The 22,954-nt window shown below is 36.6% G+C and overlaps 1 protein-coding gene across 1 annotated transcript in view; it reads left to right on the plus strand.

Annotated features, from left to right (window-relative positions):
• Positions 1-22,954, plus strand: part of KIAA0825 — a 373,779-nt gene that overhangs the window by 197,764 nt on the left and 153,061 nt on the right. The window contains exon 20 of the mRNA XM_080678353.1: positions 1,240-1,334. Coding sequence (XP_080534479.1) covers positions 1,240-1,334 — 95 coding nt within the window. The remainder of the gene's footprint in view (positions 1-1,239; positions 1,335-22,954) is intronic.

The raw sequence follows: 22,954 nt of genomic DNA on the forward strand, positions 1-22,954 counted from the left end.
TCATCAATACTGTAGTAGAATAAGACCTTCAAATGCTGACAACCCGGGGCAGAATTCTGCTGCTCTATGACAGGACTGGAGTGCTCCATTAATCAGCAGGTGACAGGGCAGGGTTCTTGTTGGATTTTAAACATCAGCCTGGACTCTTATCATCAAAACTATTTAGTTTAAGGCATATAAACATCTGTGATACTTTAAAGCCTAATATATTGTATAAGTGTGAGCTTATTGGCTGCTTTCCTGTATTGTACATTAGATTATTCCAGCCATAAATAATCATTGTGGCTGTTAAATTATCCTCACTTCATTTAAATAAATGGCATGTTTTATTCAGTTCTGAAACATGAGATTATCTTTCACAGTAATTTTTCTCCTTGTTCTGTTGTGAAATTATCTATTAAATTAGAAAAAAAGAATCACTTATTTTATTTACATTTATAGGTCCTAATATTTTCCCCTTTAAAGCATTTTCTTAACCAAAAAGATAGCATTAATATCACACTCTAATTAAGCTGTGTCTTATAATTTGTCATAGTACTTCCAATTTGTTTCCTTTTTTTAATCCATCGACGAGAGAGAGAGAGAGAGAGAGAGAGAGAGAGAGAGAGAGAGAGAGAGGAAGAGGGGCGGGGAGAGAAAAATCAATCTGTTGTTCCACTTATTTATGTACTCATTGGTTGATTCTTGCCCTAACCAGGGATTGAACCTGGAACCTTGATGTATTGGGACGATGCTCTAGCTCAGTGGTCGGCAAACTCATTAGTCAACAGAGCGGCAAACCGTGGCTTGAGAGCCGCAGTTTGCCGACCACTGCTCTAGCCAATAGAGCTACCCAGCCAGGGCCCCAAGTTTGTTTTCTTAATCAAACTTCTGGGTACTTAAAAAGACTATAAACTGATGTGTGAGAAAGTTACCAATTTTTTTCTTTGCTTTGCAAAGAGTCACCCTCTCAGAGAAACTTGTTGGGCAAAAGCCATTAGCACTTGGAAGGAAAATGACTCAAGAAATTGATTTATGTTTTTATAAATAATGACTACATCTCCAAATGGATTTATAAATTAATTTCTGTCTTATTGGAACAAAAACCTTCTTCTGTGGACATGATTGATGTTATCTGTCTAAGTCCTTGTTCTGGACCCCCCTCCTCCTTAGTTAGTCTATCACAGCTGGAGCTTTAATTTACTGATCATATTAACTCTGATTAATAACTAACAATAGCATCTTCTCATTTATCAACAGTCAGCCATCACAAAATGGAACTGGAATTGGTCAAACTTGCTGCCAAATTATCTGGGACTGGATAAGATGACCTTCAGTGTACTGCTCAGAAACAGGTAAGATTGAGGATTTGAGGGATCTGGTTGGGGGTGAAACACACACACACACACACACACACACACACACACACATATATATTATACATGTTATCCTTTTTATATAGGTGTCTATAGGTGTATATATATCTGAAATTATATGAAATATACTTTCTAAATGTTGTTTTTACATAGTAAACATTTGCAAAAGGCAGTACTTACTTTCTGAAAATAAATTAGGTGATTTTAGTTTGAATTTTAAATATTTTGACTGTGTATATAAAGTCCAGTATTGTAAACACCAAAAGTTATTGACTCGCATGTCATTATAATGCTATGCCTTTGTTTACAACAACTTAATGAATGCATACAAAATGCCAAGCCAAATCAACTACTCTAACCAGGGGAAACATATAAGTAAAACTGTCATGATTGAATTTTTGCTGTTTAGCCAGTTATTTTGGCCCTGTCTTGCTATTTGGCTTTCTCAGTTATATATTACTTACACACACATGGGCATACATACACACACACCCTAGAACTACCCAATGAAATAATGTGTTTTCAGCCTAGAAATCTAAACATGTAATTTATTTTGCACAAAAGTATAAACATTTTTCTTTATATTTTGGGTCAATTAATATAGTTTTTAAAAATACTTTTAAAGTTTTCAGTGAAAAGTGTAAGGTATACATTTTAAAAATTGGATTTCTCTATTGAGTATCACATTTTCACATAAGTATATATGTGTGAGACACCTTTTATTCTAGTATAATCTATTTGTTTATAGTTACATCTTTGTGACATAGAATGTATTTCTCTATTTTAAAAAATATATATTAAGTGTCATTTTTCCTGAAAGACAGTAATGACAATGACATAGTACAATTGTCAAATCATCCTTCAGAAATCTGGGTGCCCAAAAGAAAATATCTTGAGAGAAAAAAGAGAGAGACCAGATGATTGTTACTGTTGTTGTTTTCTAAAGGCAATTTTATTGTCAATAACAGCTGTAGCTTAGATGTGTGGTCACAGTGGTATTCCTAATAGTTTACCCCTGAAAGAAGTTCACCCACCCATCATGGACAAAGCTGAACAATCCAGAACAATCCCCATCAAGGGCAGAGCCTTCTCCCATCGAGCTTACACCCTGGCAGGCAGTAGTCCAGAATGCACCCTGTTCATGCACTAGCCCCCAGAGGTGTTCCTGTCCTGTCCCAAAGTGGCTTAGAGAGGTTGGAGGTTGGAATGGTGGAAGAGAGGCCAGGTCTTGTGTTGAACCAATGGTTACATGATGTTTATTCAATGTTAAGTGTCTATCTGGAAACAAATTAGGAAAGGTAAGTCATTTGTTTCCTGCTATTTGGAGGGTTTGGGGTTTATGTATGTTAACTGCATTATATTTTACTAAGTTTCTTCAGCAGTGAATCGAGGCTTCCAATCCACTTAATGGTACTCTGTTGGCAGTACATCCTTCAAAACTTACTGCATTTGCTCTGAATAGCATTCAGTTTTGTGTGAATTTGTGTTCGCACCAAAATTGCATATTGTTATTTTTGTTTAACAAATTTAGATATATTTAAATTAGGTCAATAGCTATTAAAATCTATTTCCCTGAAATATTACATGCAGGAGTGAGTGGAAGAAAAGAATTCCCAAAAATTTAGCCAGAAGTAGCAGGTCAAAAACAGTTCTCTTGGAAAAGGATCATGGATTTTTAATAGAAACAGCTAGAATCTCAACTTAATAAGAGTCTTCGATTTTTAAAGAATGGCATGCAAAGTATTCTGCTCCAAACTACCACACACCACAGCTACAATGAACATAATCGATCTACTTTGGAAAGATGAAAGACACCTGAGAGTTTTTAATCTCTTTAGCACTTTCCCATTTATTTTCAGAACATATTTATAAGACCGATTAATACAGAAATGGTAAGAAAATTGTTTCTAGTGTTTTCTCTAAGAGACTCTCTTGTTTGAACTTATCTAAAAATGATTTTTTTTTAAAATATTGCATTGAGCCAAAACCGGTTTGGCTCAGTGGATAGAGTGTTGGCCTGCGGACTGAAAGGTCCCAGGTTCGATTCCGGTCAAGGGCATGTACCTTGGTTGCAGGCACATCCCCAGTAGGGGGTGTGCAAGAGGCAGCTGATCGATGTTTCTCTCTCATCGATGTTTCTAGCTCTCTATCCCTCTTCCTTCCTCTCTGTAAAATATCAATAAAAGATATATTTAAAAAATAAAATAAAATATTGCATTGAATTTTTGACAACATGGTTATCTGAAAATAGTTATTTGAAAGTAAAACTGCAGAAATTTGTATTTTTAGAATGAGAGTTATATGTGCCATCTTACATCCTCTGCTCACTATCAGGCCTCATCTCAAAACGTTCCCCTCCAGTCCATGAGTTTGAAGTTCATTGCCTTCTTCCTGTTCAATGGATTCTCTAAACTCTTTTCCATTTTTGCCATCTTCATAATTGCAATTCCCTCAGCTCTTCACATGGCCAGTGCCGGCTTGTCCATGTGGGGCACATTACCTCCTCAGAGAAGTTTTCCCTTCATCCTAACCCCCAGGGTAGAATATAAACTCCATAAGAATAGCACAGAGCCCATCTTATTGTATGTCTTCAGTACCTATAACATCCCTTGGGCATATAATAGGCTCTGAGTAATATTTGTTGAATTAATTAACAAACAAATGAAGAATAAGAATTCAGAGAACAAGTCAGCTCCTGACAAATGAGCTCAGAGTTGGCTTTCTCTAAATGTGATGTTTGATCAATAATTATGTAGGTACCAGTTGTAAACCCTGGAATAATCTCAAGTAAAACATTATCTGCATGCATATTCATTATCTTCATTTCCCAGATTTGGGTGAAAATCAGGTTAATTAAGCTCTGCATGGTTAAAATGCCTATTATTATTATGTAAAGTTTGGCTCAGATTCAAAGCACAAAACACTTGTCTTTATTTTTAATTAATTGATTCAATTCAAGCCATAACCTCTTCAGCAACAGTCTGTTCTTTACTCCTTGGTTCAGTTCTTTGGCATTTGCGTAATATAGTGTTAGTATTTGTTAAATGAAACTAAAAATGCAAGTTGAACATTTTAAGGTGGAGTTAGCTGACAAAAGTATTCAAGCAAGCCTTTGTAAATTTGTGACTTTTTATTCAAGACATTTGAGGAAATATACAGTTGCTGAGACCTCAGGAAAAAAGATATATATTAATGATATATGTTTTTCAACTTAGAAAGTTTGCCATTGTTAAAAAAAAAAAAGGCTTCTTAGAGGTTCAGAAAAATCAACATATACATCAGCTCCACACCTTTACCTTTAATGCTACATAAGATTGTGCATTGATCTTTTGAAATTATAAAGGAACTTTTCACAGTTTCGTACTATTAGTTTCTTGCTTACTTTCTCACTCTCTTTCAAATCAGCCTTGTGAATGAGATGGTGATTGCATTTGCAGGAGCCTGCACTAAGAGGAACCTTTATCTTCCTTCACTCGGGCAAATCTCCAGATTGCCATTTCCATATTATTTTCTTTGTCACTGGAACAAATTTATGTTGTCCCTTTTCTTTTTACCCTATTTATTCCAGACTAATTCCCAAGAATTGTGGTGTTGAAAATAATCTGTGAATACAATGGGATGCTATGCTTTTTAACCATCTAAATATACTGCATATGAGCTTGGCTTCGAGTTGAGCAAACATAATTAAACATGATGGCAGGAACAGCATAAGGGGTGGTGGTGGCAGATTCCTGGCCATCACTTTGGGGCCTTTCCAGGGGACAATAACCATATGTCTGAGAGGAAACAGAGGTTAGAAAACATGTTTTAAAAGAGGCATTAATCTGTAGAGTTGATTGTTTGCTTTTAATAGTAATGATTGTTAAGGTAACTTTATGCTCTATCAGGTTGTAGTGTGTGCGCCATGTGGTGTGTAGAGAGTAGAAAAGACTGCCTCTGGCCTGTAACTGCCCGCACAGCACTCTCCAATGACGGTTGTCAGGCAGTGCTGCCATTAGCACTGTGTTGCTCACAGCAGTGAATTCCTGATGTAGCAGAGGCTGCCAGTTATGCAGAGGTGGGTTTCAGAAAAAGGGGAAGCTGATTTTATGAATACACACCTCAGGACCATTACATGTGCCATGACATTCATGCTTTAGTTCCTTAGAAAATCTTTTTCTTCCCACCTCCACCAAAAGGCCTCAGACTAGTGACTCTCCTCACATCACCATCTTCTCAAGCAGGAGCAGGCCTCCCCTCCCGTCCTGAAGTCTTAGTGCAATGTGTGTTCTGCACAGAGATCATTGAAGGCTTATTTCAGATGTGCACATTTAACACTCTGATCCTCGGGATTCCCACAGGTTAGGGTGCTAGTACATGAATGAGACAAACCCATGCATGTGTATTGGTTTCTGTTTGACAACTTGTCTATGTTATCCTTTATGGTGCATAAAGTACTTTCACTCAAATCCCCTTTGGCCCTCAGTTCAGCTAGGTAAGAGAGACAGATACCACAGGTTGCAAAACATTAAATGACATGCCTAAGGTCACTGATCTCAAATGACATCTGGAACTCAAAATGAAGTCTCCTGACCATATCTGGAGCTTTATCTACCACACCATATTTCTAGTCAAGGCTTCCCCCGCTACTTTATTTAGATATAATTGACATGTTCCATAAAAGTTTGTGTTGATTTGACATACATATATTGCAAAACGATTGCCACCATCTTGCTAACACCACCATCACATCACATAATTGCCATTTGTTTTTTGTGTTGAGAACATTGAAGATCTAGTCTCTTAGCAACTTTGAAATACAGATGATCCCCAACACACAATGATTTAACTTAGATTTTTTTCAACTTTATGAGGTGGTGGCAAAAGTGATATGCATTCAGTAGAAATCATACTTCAGATTTTGAATTTTGATCTTTTCCTGCGCTGGCGGTATATGGTATAATATCCCCTCACGATGCTTGAAGCAGCAGTGAGCTGTAGCTCCCATCAGGCATATGATCACGAGAGTAAACAACCAATACTCATAGTGTATTCATTGTGTCAGATGATTTTGCCCAATCTATATGATTCTATAGGCTAATATAAGTGTTCTGAGTACATTTTAGGTGGCCTAAGTTAAGCTATGATATTTAGTAGGTTTTCTACTTGCAATGGGTTTATCAGGATGTAACCCCATCATAAGTTGAGTAATGTCTCTGTTTCATATGGTCTTATTAGCTATAATCACCATGCTATACATCTTCATCTTAGAATTGGAAATTTGTACTGTTTTATTAGCTATATATTCACTATAAAAATACTGATCATGAGGACGGCAAACAGAGAGAGCACTTGCCATGGCTGGCTTGATTTAATGAATTACATGCACATGTTTAACTGTGAAAACTTACAATACCCTTGTAAAATCAGTGCCATGTTACCGTCCTTTTCCTGGTGAGGCAGAGAGTTCTAGGAGCTGCTGCTCAGCTTCGGGCTCGCATCCATGTTCTTAACCACGTCTCTCTTCTGCTTCTCCAGAGCTTTGCTTACTGTATTCACTCAAGTATTTTGGAGCATTTACTTTGTGAAAGGCGTTCATTTAGAATAAAGTAACAATTTGCTGGAGAATGTCATATAACTCAAAGGGTCCTTGAGTGATGCTTCACAAAATCCTAATTCATTTTTAATTTTTACTTTGGTTGTCACAACATCTGTTTCCTCTCTAACTCCCTGTATCTTCCTCAGGAACTGGCTTCCCACCACTACTTTATCAGGACAATAAAGCCATCTAATGCAGGGTGGGGCAAAAGTAGGTCTACAGTTGTGAGTATGAGAAACAGAGTTTATTCTTGTATTATTATTTATTAACTATGGTATTATTTTCCATATGAACAACTGTTAGCCTACTTTTGCCCCACCCTGTATAAATCTCCCAGCTTTCCTTCCCAAACCTCAGTTTTGTTTCTGTCATCTCCAGTCCTTTGTTTTTTGTATCTAAGTTTGAAGAAAGAGAGCTTTCTTCTAGTTGAAATTTGAGAGGTAAGTTGACTTTTTAGATTGTGGAGGGCCTGAGGGCTAAGAAGTTTGGTCTTTACTAGATTTGAGGGAAACACCAAAGCCTTTGTACATAGGAGTGACAAGAACAGAGAGCTTCTTTAGGATATTAGTAACAGCTGGGGTAGAGAGACAGAATAACTGAAAAGAGAGAAGGCTGGGTTAGAGACTATGGCTAGAGACTGAGGAAGGGAAACCACATCTCAGTTATAAAAGATGTTCCCAAGGAAGCTTAGCAGCTCAGCTAAATCTATCCCTAATTTGCAAAAGGGTTAGGTGTGATTCTTTCTCTTTGAAGACAGTGGTCCAGGTATTCTTTAGGTAGAAGGAGTGCCATGCTTACCATTTCTTCGAAGTGTATGAGTTGGTTCACATTCTCCAAGCCAGTGCTAAGATAGAGAGGATTTTTGTTTGTTTGTTTTTTTGTTTGTTTTGGGGGGAAATAAATGATAAAGAGTAGGAAGGGATAATAGGCCAAAAATAAACAAACAAACAAAACAACACCCTTCAGACCAAGTTACAGATCCGCACTGTGAAAGGGGGTGGGGGATTGGGTAGGAAGAGTCTCAGACAGCAGGGTAGTTCTAAGAAAGTTTTGACAAGGCCAATGGGATGCCTTGAGCTAAAGTCACACACTCAAGGAGTCTCATGTCCTGCAGGACTGGGCTGGCACTAGCACCTCCAACATACTCAGACACTGACTGTGTGATCAGCTTGGGAGAAGCATGGCCTGAGCATTAATGTGATGGGAAAAGCAGAGGAATAACAGCTGGGTCCATTAGTCACCATGCTCTCTGCAGCAGATGTGCATGGTGCATTTCCATGGCTACCCTGGTGGGGATGCAGAGTGATTCTTAGATATGGAAAGATTTTTATGTGCATGTATTATATAAGTTAATAGGAATGTGATTTAAATAAAGGTCTCTTACGTCAGTGAGGTAGAAATCAGACAACCTAAATAAATGTTTTAAATGCTATTGACAGAAATGCAAAATTGGCAACATTTTGATGAAAGGAAGGTATATTAATTTTCTCAATAGCAGCCACTGGAGAATTATTGGCTTGTCAAGTTAAACCAAAATTCACTTTGTAATGAATTTTCTTCTGCCTAATTATACATTCATGTACTGGCACTTTGGGGTTCTTGCAATGGATCAAAAGCTATTAAAAATTTGCTCATATGGAGTACATTCATTTTTCAATAACTATTCTTTAATTTTTCCTCCTGTCAAATCTTGTTCAGACCCCAAAACATCTGTGATGTCTTTCCAGAAAAGTTTTAGCAGGGGCTCCACCAAGAGTAGTGGTCATAAGCCCATTGATTCAGTTTGACTGAAGATGAAAAAGCCATTGATTGCTTTCAGGTTTATAGGTCATCATGGTGTATCGCAATTTGCTTATGTTCCCATATCAACATAAAGAGAGGAAATTATCTCTTTGGAGATATTTTTACTATGACAAAATTATAAAAGAAGTTAAAATGTCTGTTAAATATAATTAAATATGATAACAAATCTGAGTAACTAATATTCACTTTATATATAAATATTTATAACATTTTATTATTTATCACAGTACTTCTGGTGTCCTGAATAAGAAATTAGTCTGAATACCTATAGTATTTTCTTATACTGTAAATGAAACTCTCACCTTTATGTACATTGAGGATAAAGTTCTAAATCTGATGATTATGTGAAATCTGGGGGGAAATTTTTTAAATCAAGATGTTTTTGTATTCAGATTATCTGTATGAATATAATTTTGAAATTTATTTTGTAATAATACGCATGTATTATTTCAAATGGTATAGGAAGATAAGATATAAAATATAAAAGTTCCCCTCTTCAGCTCCCAAGTCACATAAATCCCACTCTAAGTGTAACCATTTGAACCATTTCTGTTTTTATTTATTTTGGTTGAGAAATATAAGGGATATGCTGTACCACTAATTTTTAAAAAGTTATCAACCTAGCCCTAGGCAGTGTGGCTCAGTTGGTTGGAGTGTCATTCCTTACACAGAAAGGTTGCGGGTCCTATTCCTGGTCAGGACACATACCTAGGTTGTGAGTTCGATACCTTGAGCAGGAAGGCAACCAATTGATGTTTTTCACATGGATGTTTCTTTCTCCCCCTTCTCTTCCCCTTTCTCTAAAATCAATAAGCATGTCCTCAGGTGAGGATTAAAAAAAGTTATCAACTTAATATTATTGATTCATTGCAATGAAAAATACTAGTATAGAATTAACTTACACTACCTCCTACTCTCCCCTCTCCTTCAAGCTCTGCTAGCAAAATTTTAATTTCACTTCTTCTATTGGTCACCTTTATGTGATATATTATAACCCTTATTTTAACCAGTTTTGGTTTTTAAATATTTTATTAAGTTTATATAAAGTCAAATTCACTCTTCTTGGTGTATAGTTCTGAATTATGACAAATGCATAATGTTTAACAATCCTCATAATCAAACTCACTCCAAAAGATTCCCTGTGCTGACCCTTTGTAGTCGGTCTAACTTTATAAAGAAACTGTATCTTCCTGTGTTTTACGCTGCCTGTGAGAAATCCGATGCTGGGCTGATTCTTTTTTCCCCTTGTCATCTCTCTGGATGCTTTTAAAAAATAACTGTTTTCCTCCTGGTCATTCTGAAATGAGGTTATGTCAGTGTGTGAGTCTTTGGTTTCTCTTGGTACTGAGTAGAGCTCTTCAATATTGTGATTTTTTTCAGATTTGGACATTTTTTTCCTTATAATATTGATTATTCTCTCTGCCCCCATTCCCAGTTACATTTATATAGTTTCTGGAATTCCTATTAAAGACAGATGTTCTGATTTATTGTTTCCTCAAATATGCAAAGGTTTCCTTTGCCTTGGTCCTCCATTCTCACACTCTCTATATCCTTCCCACCTCTTTTTCTGCAGCCAATTCACTCACTTCAACAGCTTTAAGGGATTATTCCAGGGATCAAAATCAAATGCCGTTAGGGGCTGGACAAGTAAATAATGTAACCACAAAGTATAATACAATAGGGAAAAGTGAGTACATACTTAGGTAAAAACATCCAACTTCTATCTTTAAAAATGCTATGTTAGCAAGATAATGCATGTCTTCAGAATGGATTAGACTCATCAATATGAACCTCTAAATCTATGCCCGAGTCATGCATAGCTCTAGTTCTAATTGTTTAATAAGACTCCAGATCACATATACTTGGATTTTTCACTGTAATAATATTTTAATGTAATAACTCTCAATTTATATAGAAGCTCTAACACCGTAATTATCTTAATTAGAAACTGCCTCCTTTTTAGAGTTGTGAGATTTCAATGTATAGCACTAACATTTTTCTAGCTTCAGTCTAGAAACCTTGAATTACTTTGCAGAGTTTCCATTTTTGGTCATTTATATACTGTTAGACACCAAACACCCTCTTAACATTTCTCCCAGCCATTAATTTTTATCTCCTAATGTCCACTCTCAAAATCCAGTGTCCTCATCCACTGATGCCTAGACATCCTGCTTATCCTTAACTTTTAATCATTTATCTCTGCTGGATTAAGGGGTTTTTAGTTTTTAAATGTTCCATTATTATGCAAACAAATAGAAATTAACACTAACATTTTAAAACACAGAACTGGTATGTTTACAATTGAATCCCACCATCCTGTTCCAGCTCTTCATTTCTCCTCCTTCTCTTCACATATACACAGCACACACCTCCTTTTGCACAGTCACGATGAGGGAGTATCAATACCTACAATTGTGAACTCTACATTTCTCACAAAACTAGGTTTGCCATTCATCCGTGGGAAGGCATAATTTTTATTCTCAGTGACATCATTATGCCAAATTAATGCAGCACAATTTAGCTAGCCTTTCCTCTATTACTTCCAGATTTTTCTTTGTTTTGTTTTTTCATATCACACTCCATGAATGTGTAGATTACTTCCTGATGCTGATAGAATAAAGGTGGAACATAAAAAGACACAGGCAAACTTGTTTTACAAATTACCAAATAGTCCAAGGAGTAAAAGCAGAATGAAATACAGAGATTTGTAAATAACTTTTTTTTTTTTTGCCACTCTTCTGCTTCAAAACTGCAATGTGGCTCCATTGCCTATAGCACTAAATCCAAACTCACCTCCAATTTCAAGGCCTCCTTCTCCCATTCACCAATGGGATAAATCTGCCCTTTATCACAGATCCCTTTGCCTATTCTGTACCATAATAACCCATGGTTTAAAATCTTTCTCTACCAGTTTACCTAAGCCTCCTTTTTCTTAGCTGTATAATATAGGTCATAGCAGCACCTTTATTATTGTGAGTGGACAGGTCAAAAAGATTAACTTCCAGCAAATATTCAGCACAAGGTCTGAAATATAGAGAATGGTCTATAAATATTATACAGAAGCTTTTGCCTATTATTTAGTCCTCTCTTTTAGAATAGTTATAATGGTAAACATGAGGCCAGAGACAAAATAGGAAGACACAGCTCAAGCATCCTGATAATTGAAATGTGGGAAAGAGAGGACAAAGGAGAAAAAAGCAGAAATTAGAAAAAAAGACATCTAGGGCACTCTTTATCAGTTGTTGGCTATGTGTGATGAATGGATTCAAGGCGGAAGTTGAATTTAGAAATGATGTCTGCTATTCCTGAGCCCAAAGCAGGGAAGGTGTGGTCAGAAGGATCAATATTTGACATTTAATCAATAAACATAAAAAGTCTGTTGTGCACCAAGTCCTGTATTCAGTTCTGGATTTTGAGTTACTCAGAAATTAGGATCTAGACATGGGATCTGAGTAGATGGTGCCAGCATTCATGATGAAACTTGATCATCCCTCAGACTGTCATCCCCCAAGTTGGCCTTCCAAGACTGTTCAGGTCCTTTAGCTCCCAAAAAGCCCACATTTTCCAAGTCCTCAGGGCATTTATAGACCGTTACACATGCTAATGTTCAGCACGTGTTTCCTTGTGATGTTCACTAATGTTTTTTTGTTGTCTCCTCAGATAAACTCTCAGCACAAGGAAAGCAACCATCTCAGGCTCTTCTTGCTTGACACTTAACCCACAAAACACAGTGGTGAGAGCATAGGGCTGTACAGGTCATGCTTTTTGCCTCCGAGTCTAAATTTACTGTTTCAGAAGGATTTTCATTTGCCTTTAGTCCTTTCTGAGGCATGGAAAGGATCACTAGACACAGAGGCTTTGTTAATTCATTTACTAAAAACTTTATTAAACTATTTTAAATTACCTCTAGTGCTCATTAGAATTTAAATACAAACATTGTGTAAAGTAAAAGTTACTAATCTGCTCTGCTTCACCATGTACCTTATGATTCTACCCACCTGAGGTCACAAAGCTTTTCTTTTCTCATTTAAACCTTCAAATATCCTTTGAGCATGAAGTCATCATTCTGAATAGAATTTTTAAATAAAAAATTATCAGGATAAATGTTGTGATTTAAAAAAGTAACAGAGAAAAATAGAATATTCAAGTTTTCTATAAAATAAAAAATTGTCTAAAGTTACAAAGTGATACAGGATTTAGCCATTGACCTGGAAGCTGGTGGATCTTGTATTGTCAAACAATTGATATTCCAGGTTAATGAATTAAAACCTATTAATAGAGCCCTAGGATAAAAGAAATGGTCTATCTTCAGAAAGGAGTCAGTAACCTGATTACAATTTTGTTGTTTACCTGTCTCACTTGCCCAGAAGGCTCTTTTCCTCAGGATCATGTCTTTCCTGTATGTGTTCATCTAACACAGCCCAAAGCAAGTCATAAACATCTACTTATCCATTTCAGCAAATCAGATCTGTAAAGAAAGATAGTTAGGACTGCCTGGAAAAAGAAATCTTTGTGTAAAGGACAGTCCAGACTCTTGTTATTTTATTATATAAAGAACACATTTGCTAGCAGATGAAAGTAAAGTATTATGTAACCCACAAAATACAGTGTTGCTTATAAGAATACCTCTATCCCATTATTCAGTCCAGCAAGACTTTGAGTAAATAGGAGGCTCTGTGACTGTTCATTCACCATCCCTCAAACATTTACTAGGCACAGCAGATAAATAAATGAGCGAGACACAGCCCCTGCTGTCAAGAATACAGAATCTGGTAGAGGAGACAGACTAAAAAAATCAGTGGTTATAGCTATCCTAGAGGGTCATGCTAGTTACCATAGAAGTACAGTGGAAGATCACAGAAGAGGGAGAGCTAACTCCTCAATGCAGGGACAGTCAGGGAACATACACAGGAGATGGGGATACTTCAGCTGTGTGTTGGTTGAACATGACTCAGCCAGGTAGCCAAGGTGAGAGGTGGTCTAGAGTGACAGAGGGTTTGACACAACATAAGAGAGATAGTATGTTGTATTCAAGTTATTTTGGCTAGAGTAATGATCTCTTCATTGCATTTTTCACTTTGAAATCAGTTCTATTTGCAGCATAGAGACCCAGTGAATGAATGTTAGGCTGCTTAGGACAAAGTTGGATGCTGAACTGAGTGAGGAGTGGCGGGAGGAGAAGGGGACCACTGTCCTATGTAGGGCTGTAAGTGGAAAATATTGAAAGAGCTACAGATTCTTCCTTTTGAATCCTTGGCCTCATCTGAGCCTGAAGGTTTTCAGGCATGTGTAAGCAATGGCAGGGCTGTGAAATTCATAGACCAAATGGCCTTCTAGTCTGTCGCTAAAATTCTATTTGCCTTCTATGGCTCCGGTGGGATGTACCTTTATGAAAGTACTCTTGGTGCATGATTGATGGCTCTTCAGACAAGATGTGCTAGTTTAATACCAGTCTTGGTCAGGAATGAGAAGTGCACCTGATTTGTCCTGCTCTTCATCTCTCAGTGTACTTGCAGCTTGTTCTGGAGCTGCACAGTCTGTTCTTCACTTTCTATCTGAATGTTGTTACCTACAGAGGTAGGAATAGCCACAAGTGGTAACAGTACCTCCAAGTCAGTGATTTCATGTTTGTTGCTCTGAACTGGCTGGTCTGAGATGGCCCCAAACTAAATTTATAGGCCCCCGGGGTCTCTGGAGAAGACAGTGTGTGGACTGATATCTTAAGGACTTGTTCATTTTTCCCATCTTTGCAAATAATCTAACAAGAATTTTAGGACTGAATTTTTATTTCAGCAAAAGTACATACATTTCAGCTATAGATGTTTGTTCCTAACAGCTCTGAGAATGTGGATTATATGTGTGATTTTAGTGCATTCGTTGGAAATAATGTTATTTTGCACAAAGTAGAAACATTCGTAATTTTGCTACAAGGAAGAATATTTGCGTCCTCTCACACATTTTATTTAATAATTTTACTTCTTTAAAAGCAAAACAGCACACAATTTGAAAATGAAATTTCCCCAAAGTGTTCAGTTTGCTAATATGTTTTTCATTTTCTTCATTATGCTATAGTGGAATGTTGCCATGCTTTGAAGTGTGCAGCTTAGCTCCCTGGAGGCAGCAGATGGTGTGACTCGCTGTCTTTTGGTACAGGATTTAGCATGAGATTGCATCTAGGACTGGCTGAGACAGGGGCCCTGCCCTCAAAGAGCATTGACTTTTGTCCTAATTAAATCATTATAACATTTATATGAATTATTATTTTTACATATGAAAAACCCTGCAAAACTGGAAAGGTTTTGGTATTTTTTTAAGCTCCCCCTTTTTTTTAGTTTATATAAGGAAATATTTTATCTAAAACAATTGTATTTGCAAGTGTTTTTTCACCGTATGTATGCCTCATTGCTAAAGGACCAGCTGATCTCGTGGGTTGGACATGATTTTGTTGGCATTTCCACCCTAGTCTGTGATCCAGTCTTCAGCTTTGCAAGTCTGGCAATTTGGTTTCATATAGGAATGTTGACTCACAATAACCAAACTCACAACAAACTTTTGCAAAATCAGAGTTTTATTTTATCAACTTATTGTGAAAAATACAACTTCAAGCAGATTGGTCATTCTCTCTCATGAGGTGAATTGACATCATAGGTTAGGTTATGGCAACAAAGTTTGTTTAGGAAGTAGGAGTACGCCCTACCTCATTAGGACCTGATTCACATGTTGCCAGTCATGGTGTCCTTGCTTCTGAACTGTGTTAATTTTTTATTCTTTCTGTGAATTTTTAGTCCTCTGCTGACTAGCCTCTTATATCATCTCTTTAAATAGAACAGTGCAGAGGAGGAAAATCTTTCCCTCTACCCCCCAGATTAGAAAACTGGGTCTATGAAAGATATGGACAACAGGTAGATTGACAGGAGAAAAAGTAATACTTTTTAAAAAATATATTTGTATTGATTTCAGAGACGAAAGGAGAGGGAGAGAGAAATAGAAACAATGATGAGAGAGAGTCATTGAACCGCTGCCTCCTGCACACTCCACACTGGGGATTGAGCCCACAACCTGGGCATGTGCCCTGACCAGGAATCGAACCATGACCTCCTGGCTCATAGGTCGACGCTCAGGCAGTAATACTTTTAATATACATGTACAGGGGCATTACAGGAAAAAAATTAAATATCTCACAAAATAGTGAGATTTGAAAACTTACATACCATCTTAATGAGGCAAGGGTTGAAGGGATGTAGTAGGCCTCTTAGGGGAGAGTAAATGATTTTTAGGAAAGATGAATGGGTCCTTGGAAGAATAATGGGAGGTGTGATGGTTTGTGACAAAGTTTGGACTGGTGTGGACATCTAATCTCTCCTGTGATGACTCAGCTTCCCTGGTGGTTGAAACTCTCAGGGAGGGGATTTATGTAACCCCTGAGTTGTTTTTGGAGCATCTGTCTTTAGGTAGATAAAGGGAGTTCAGAGAAAACCTCTCTCTGCATTTGCTGTTTTTCAAGTGCCTTCAGAACTAATTAATCAATATACCAAAGCAGTGTATTTGGGGGTGGCATGTCCTGAATTCCTCCCACAGCTAATAAGCACTAACTTGAAAATATAAAATAATTTTATCATGAGGGCTAACTCCAGGAGAGGAGTGTTTTTCCAGTAGGGCTGTGATCTATTAGCAATGTCTGCCACAGACATGAGAAAAAAATGGTGATGCATAATTAAGTGACTCCCATTTGCTCATCCTGGCTCAAAGCCTACCGTAGTATATAGAATCAAATCACACTCTGATTCGCATTTAGGGACAGCATTCTGCAGTCTTGGAAATTATTTAAGAACATGCTTTTAAAGCTGGAAGAAATCTTAATTTTCTCATTTTATAGTTGAGAGAACATTTATCTTAAGGGACTTACTGAAGTTACAGAGCTAGTAACTGAGCAATGATTCAAACCTAGCGTTTCTGACTCCTAGCGGTCTAGCTTATTTTCTTATAAACCACAGTAAAGATCTAAGAATACCAAAGACTGACAATTTCATTCTCCAACATAATTTGAGAAATCTCTTTGCCCTGATATGATAAAGATTTTGATTATTTTAGGTCAGCAAAATAAAAATGAGGATTAGCTATATAGACCAGCTATACCTGATCTGTGGTGCACATTAGAATTATTTGGGAAGATAATTAAAAAAAAAAAAAAAACTACCAATGCCCAGGCTTCCAACTGACCAATTAAATAAAAATCTCTGGGGTGGAGTGCAGTAGTTCGTACTTTTACAAAGTTTTCCATGTGATTTAATCCAGGATTGAAGTCACTGTTGCACAGAGTGGACTGGTGATTGCCAGAAGGGGATTGGGTGAAAGAGGTGAAGGGGAGTATGGACATGGACAACAGTGTGGTGATTGCTGTGGAAAAGGGCACAGAGGGGATAAATGATGATGGAAACAAAATAAAATAAAAAATAACTTCAAAAAAATAAATAAAAAATTTAAAAAGAGTAGTAGATTATTAAATACGTTTTATTCCTTCATTCTAAGAACAGGTAACAAATGAGAAATTGAAAATATAGCAATGATTGTAATGATATGAACAATTATTTTCAGATTATTCCATGGCAAAATTAAGAAAAGCATTTCTTTTTATGTCCTGGGTAACATGTATAGAAATAGTATTCACTCTTTACTCAGTCAATTTCAGTCTTAGAAGCCTTGAAACATGGTGGTAGACATCTGAATAACTGCCCAGAAAGTCTTGCAAATATGCCCTTCTACTACAGAGGACTGCTCACTGATCGTGTATACAGTGACACAGTTTTGTTACTATACAAATCAGAAGATACTCATTGATAGAATGGAACTTTTGGTTTTTACTGCTCATTTATTGATAGTACTGGGAGTGTCGTGAATCCCTCTGCCACTTAAAGGTAGCTAAACCTTGTACTGTATATGTAGCTACTGGAGGGGATGCTGGTCCAAGATCCAAGTAAAGAATAGCATATATTTACCTTTAAAATGAATTTTAGTATTTGGTTAAGGACTGTTGATGTTTGAAAATTCATAGCGCTCCAAAAATGAAGCCATAGTGTGAAGCCCTGAAGAGGACAAGGTTTCTATCTTTCATGTTTCCTTAGTTTACAATTACTTTGCCCCATGCTAGACTTCTTGCAGTAGGCCTCCAGTATCCATTCTCCCTGCCTCCCTCCTTCGCTCCTTCCCACTCCCTTCTTTTCTAGTTCACAATTTATTTCAAGAGGATAGGGAGAAAAGTAAGTGTTTTTGTTTTAAAAGGCTTTTCTGTCTCCAGAATAGGACTGGGGACAGAGCAGCTGCAGTTCTGCCTTGCACTTAAACAGTTGTAAGTACACCAGACACGCTTCATTCAAGTGGACCAACTAAAGGTGAGGAACTTGAAACAAGGCTCAAACTTTCCTGATTGGATTAATCATTTATATATAATTAAAGCTTAATGGATAGCTCACCATGAACTAGAACTTTTCTAGTTTTGATGGAAATAGAGACTGTGTACAGCAAATGAGCTGGCATTGTAGAAACCTTCTTATAGCACAGAGAAGTCCGAATTATCACTCTAAAAGTTGACACTGAAATGTGTCACTGAGGAAAGCTTTTTTGTGTTGGTCTTTGGATTGGCAGGTTATGACAAAACTACATTCATGTTACTTGAATACATCTTTTGTCTAGTTTTACATGCTTTTTTGATGTGTCTAGAAAATGACATATTGAGGTTTTCATTAGCTTTAACCAGGTGTGGTTTTCTTATGGAAGACACCTCAGCAGGACTGCAGTTTAAAGCGAATAAACCAGTGAAGCTCAGAAAGGCCATTGCCCTCCTTCAGATGGTAGCAATGAGCTGAAAGACTCATTAATCAACCACAGAGTCACAGGTGTGATGGCTGGCCTACAAGCTGCCAACAGACTGTGAAAGTCACATCCGACAGGCTAAATTGTCAAACTAGACCCATCCATAAACATTTTAACACAGCAAAATCCCAACTCTTTTGTCTCTAAGACAAAATGAAATGTTAACTAGCCTCCACACTTTCTATGAAATGTTGCTTATTTTATTTTATAAAAATGTATTAGTGTCTTTATTTTTCTTAATGCTTATTTACTACTCTTCTTGATTTAAGAAATTTATTCTTGTGCTACATGAAAGGGTGGAGGATGGATTTGCCCGTGTCAAAGCTTTATCAGTCATGAAAACCGCTTTTTAGCATGTGTGTTAGCTTCAGTTGTACCATTCAGAAATGTTTCGTTCGTAAGGAAATGTCTATAAATGTTTTAGTGGAAGGACTGTGTAAACTACATTTTTTAACTAAAAGAAATTCTCTACTCCAAGTTAATTTGCTTTGATTTTTGTGTTCTCTTTCTTTTGACCTTTAAGGAATGATAATCTTTATTTTGTTTTAGTTTTGTTTTGTTTTTAAATGGCACATCATTAAAGAAGTCAACTTAAACCTTAAGTTTTATGTGTGGTTTGGTCAGGAGTCTTGCCAAAAAAAATGACAATAAGCTTTCAAGTGAATATGTAGTTTATATATGGGTTGGGGGTGAGGAAGTTTTCAGTGAAATCCAGTAAAATATATGGGATCCCTTTGAGTAAGTTTGACATTCCCAGATCTATTTTGTAACTTCTATAGTAACTTGTATTCTTTATTTTTGTACAAAGGGAAATTAATACATAACATCAAATGATTCATATTTTCCCCCTCACTTTGATTTCATTTTATTCACTTTAAACACATTGAATTGCACATTGGTGCTCATTGAGCAGTGGAAATAAGTTAAGCATGGTGCAATTATAAGTTGTATGGGTTCTCTAAGACCTTGCCCCTCAAAGCTTGTCCAAGAACAGCAGCATTTCTATGTATGAAATGTAGAATCTTGGGCCCCACTCAGAACGTACCAAAGGAAAATGTGCATTTGTACAAGTGGAGGCTTTAGGCTTGGGAAGGGGTGAGCCTGGGATCGGAGGCAAGGGGAAAAAATCAATGGAAACATATCCTCAGGTGAGAAGAAAAAGAAAAAGAAAGAAAGAAATGTCATATCCTGTGAAAGACACATCTTGAAAATGCCTAAAGCAAGTTTTCATTTTTTCATGGTGAAGGGACTGGAGTCCGTGTTGATGAAAATACCTTGGCGGCTGGGGTGACTGGCAGTGGCTGCCACAGCAGGGTGATGGGGCTGGCGCCTTCCCGGATCAGCCCGGTCGCCTCCCGCAAAGGGAAGCCAGACTGTGGCTTAGGTCCACTCCCAAAGGGGACCGGGCCTAAGCCACCTGTAGGACATCCCCTGAGGGCTCCCAGTATGTGAGAGGGGGCAGGCTGGGCTGAGGGACCCCTCCCCAGTGCACGAATTTCGTGCACCGGGCCCCTAGTAATATAATAAAGATAAAATTTCTAATTAAAACATATGTGTTTGAAATTTTTATTTATACAATACAATATTCTATGCTTATATGCAAATGCCTCAAAACATTTGTTTTGAGCATCTTCATAAATTTTCCCCCTGTACCACCCTTTTTTGCTATCTATGTATGTCAATGCATAATTTTTAGCAACTATTCTATTATTTGCAAAGACTAGAAGAAAGAGCTGTCAAATCACAAGTCTCATCATAGGTGAACTATATAACTGAATTGGCTTCATTTTAATGGAAATATGTATAAAAAGATTGTCATTGGAATTATTGAAAACTATGCTTTGAAGTAAGCTTAATGACCATTTATTTTTTTATCTATATTGTTAGTGGCTAATAATTTTGTTATTATTTTAACTTACTAATTATTTACCCCCTCAAAAAAAAAAAAAAAAAAGAAAATGTTCTCTTTACTTGTCATAATAAAACCTCTGAGAATGGCATTTAAATACATCCAGACTCATACTGGTAAAGTGTTAATAAAATTAATAATAAAAATATATAGTGATTTCTACTGGTATAATTACATGGGTAATTTAACAGTAGATTTCGATGAAACTGGATGCATTTGTATAATGTACAGTTAAACTCCTATAACTAGTATATAGAAAATGAAAGATTCCCATTGTCTTTGGATACAAAAGGAATCATAAAAATGTTAAGTAGTATCAGTTCCTAAAAGGTAAATTTTCTCTTTCATTATTCTGATAACCAGCTCTTTAAAAATATTTGGTGTTGTTTCATAACTTTATTGTCTGTTTACATTTTTAAAATATAACTTTATACCCCCACAACAAAGTTATAAATCCAGTCTTCTTTGTTTTTAAATTATATCTATTAAAGTGAAAGAATGAACTAAAACTTCTTAAGAATAACTTAATTTGGGATAATTTTCAACTTGATCTATACTCTTCACAGCTGGTTCTGTACAAAAATATTCTTGACTATCCAATTATAACAGATTTAAAATGTGAAGAAAGTTGTCTTCTAAAAGGGAGAAAATACTTGACTGGCAACATGCTGTGCATTTTTACATGAACTTTTAATTCTCAAAACTTTATAAAATACTTGCCATGTTCTTAATTATCAAGATAAGAGACTAGATTTAAAGAAGTAAGAATTCGCACACTTTGTCCACACATGGCTAATCTGGAATTCAAGTCCAAAGCCTGTGGTTAACTCCAAAGCTGTGTCCTTTTCATTATAGACTGCTGGCAAAATACAAGTTGTAATGACATGCAATGTGAATATTTTGTTTTCTGTGAATATGCATGCCATATACAGTATATGTTACTGTAAACATTTTGTTGTAAAGTATGACAAACAGGAAAGGACACAAAAGTTAAATATGAAACTTTACAAATTGTCATAAAGCAAACATTTATTTACCCACCATTGATAACCAATGTCCAGGATAGAACGTTGCCAACACCCTTGAAGCATCCCCCATACTCCCTTGTAAACATTATCCTCTCCATCCATGTACTCTTCTGTGGTATTAAATGCATTTGCATTATTGTACAATCATTACCACTGTCCATTCCCAGAACATCTTCACCTTCCCAAACTGAAACTCTGTACCAACTAAACAATAACTCCCCATTCTTCTCTTCTAGACTCTGCAACTACTATTCTACTGTCTGTCTCTATGAATTTGACCATTCTAGGTACCTCAAAACCATTCTTATATTACCAGGATGAAACTCAGTTCCTCAAAAGTCTTTGCTTTCTCTTATTTCCAGGCGTTTTTCCCTTATAATGCCTTTCGGTTGGTGCCCTCTTATTCTACACATACTTTCACTGGCTAAATACCATTCATTCTTCTGGTCTCAGTTTTAGTATCACTTCCTATGGAAAACGTTAATTTACTCTAGTTTAATTAACTCTGAAATGCATCTCACTTACCAACTCAAGGTGCAGTTTGGGGCTCATTGGCCTGTCTGAATAGCAAAGGCCTAGGGCAGTGGTCGGCAAACTGCAGCTTGTGAGCCACATGCGGCTCACGTACTGTGGTTTGCCGCTCTGTTGACTAATGAGTTTGCCGACCACTGGCCTAGGGGCAAGAGGAAGCACAGAACTTTTAAGTAACTGGGAAGCACCCAAAATGGAAGGAATAAAGCATGCATGGTGGCAAGCAGTTCTCTATGAGTCATAGAAATTCTACAGGTTTTGAAGTGCCTTAAAGTTTGCAACCTTAAATAAATTTTTTTAGTGGGTGAGCATGGATGGGAGATTAACATGATCAGGTTTGCATTTTGTTATTAAGACTCATATTGAATATATGTTAGATACTTTCAACTTTTAGGAACTACTTATCTTTTTAAGTGAATAAGTGAAGCCATAAATGTAATGTAAAAATCTAAAGTTACAAACAGATGGATAGTGAAAAGGAAGGCTCCCTTTCATGTCCTCAAGCCATTCAGCTTTCCCCTACAAATTGCTGTTTGCTGCTAATTCTTTTAATGACTACTCTGAGTAACTATAACTTCGTGTAACATATTTAATCATATTTCTTAGTCTTATCTATTGACTCCCATAATGAACAATGATGAAATTAATATCTACAACTTTCTCCCTCCTTTACTCTCTAACCTTCGTACTTTTTACTGCCTAATTTTAATTGAATACGTTATTTGTCTTGGTTCTTTTACTGTTTATAGTTATAAGTTTAAATATACATGTACTTAATTAAAGAGCTGTTGTAAATAATGCTTCAGTGAACTTAGGAGTGCATATATCTTTTTTAATTAGTATTTTCCTATTTTTTAGTTAAATACCCAGAAGTAGTTCT

This window comes from Plecotus auritus, assembly GCF_963455305.1.
Source record: "Plecotus auritus genome assembly, chromosome: 7".
Classification (NCBI taxonomy): Eukaryota; Metazoa; Chordata; class Mammalia; order Chiroptera; family Vespertilionidae; genus Plecotus; species Plecotus auritus.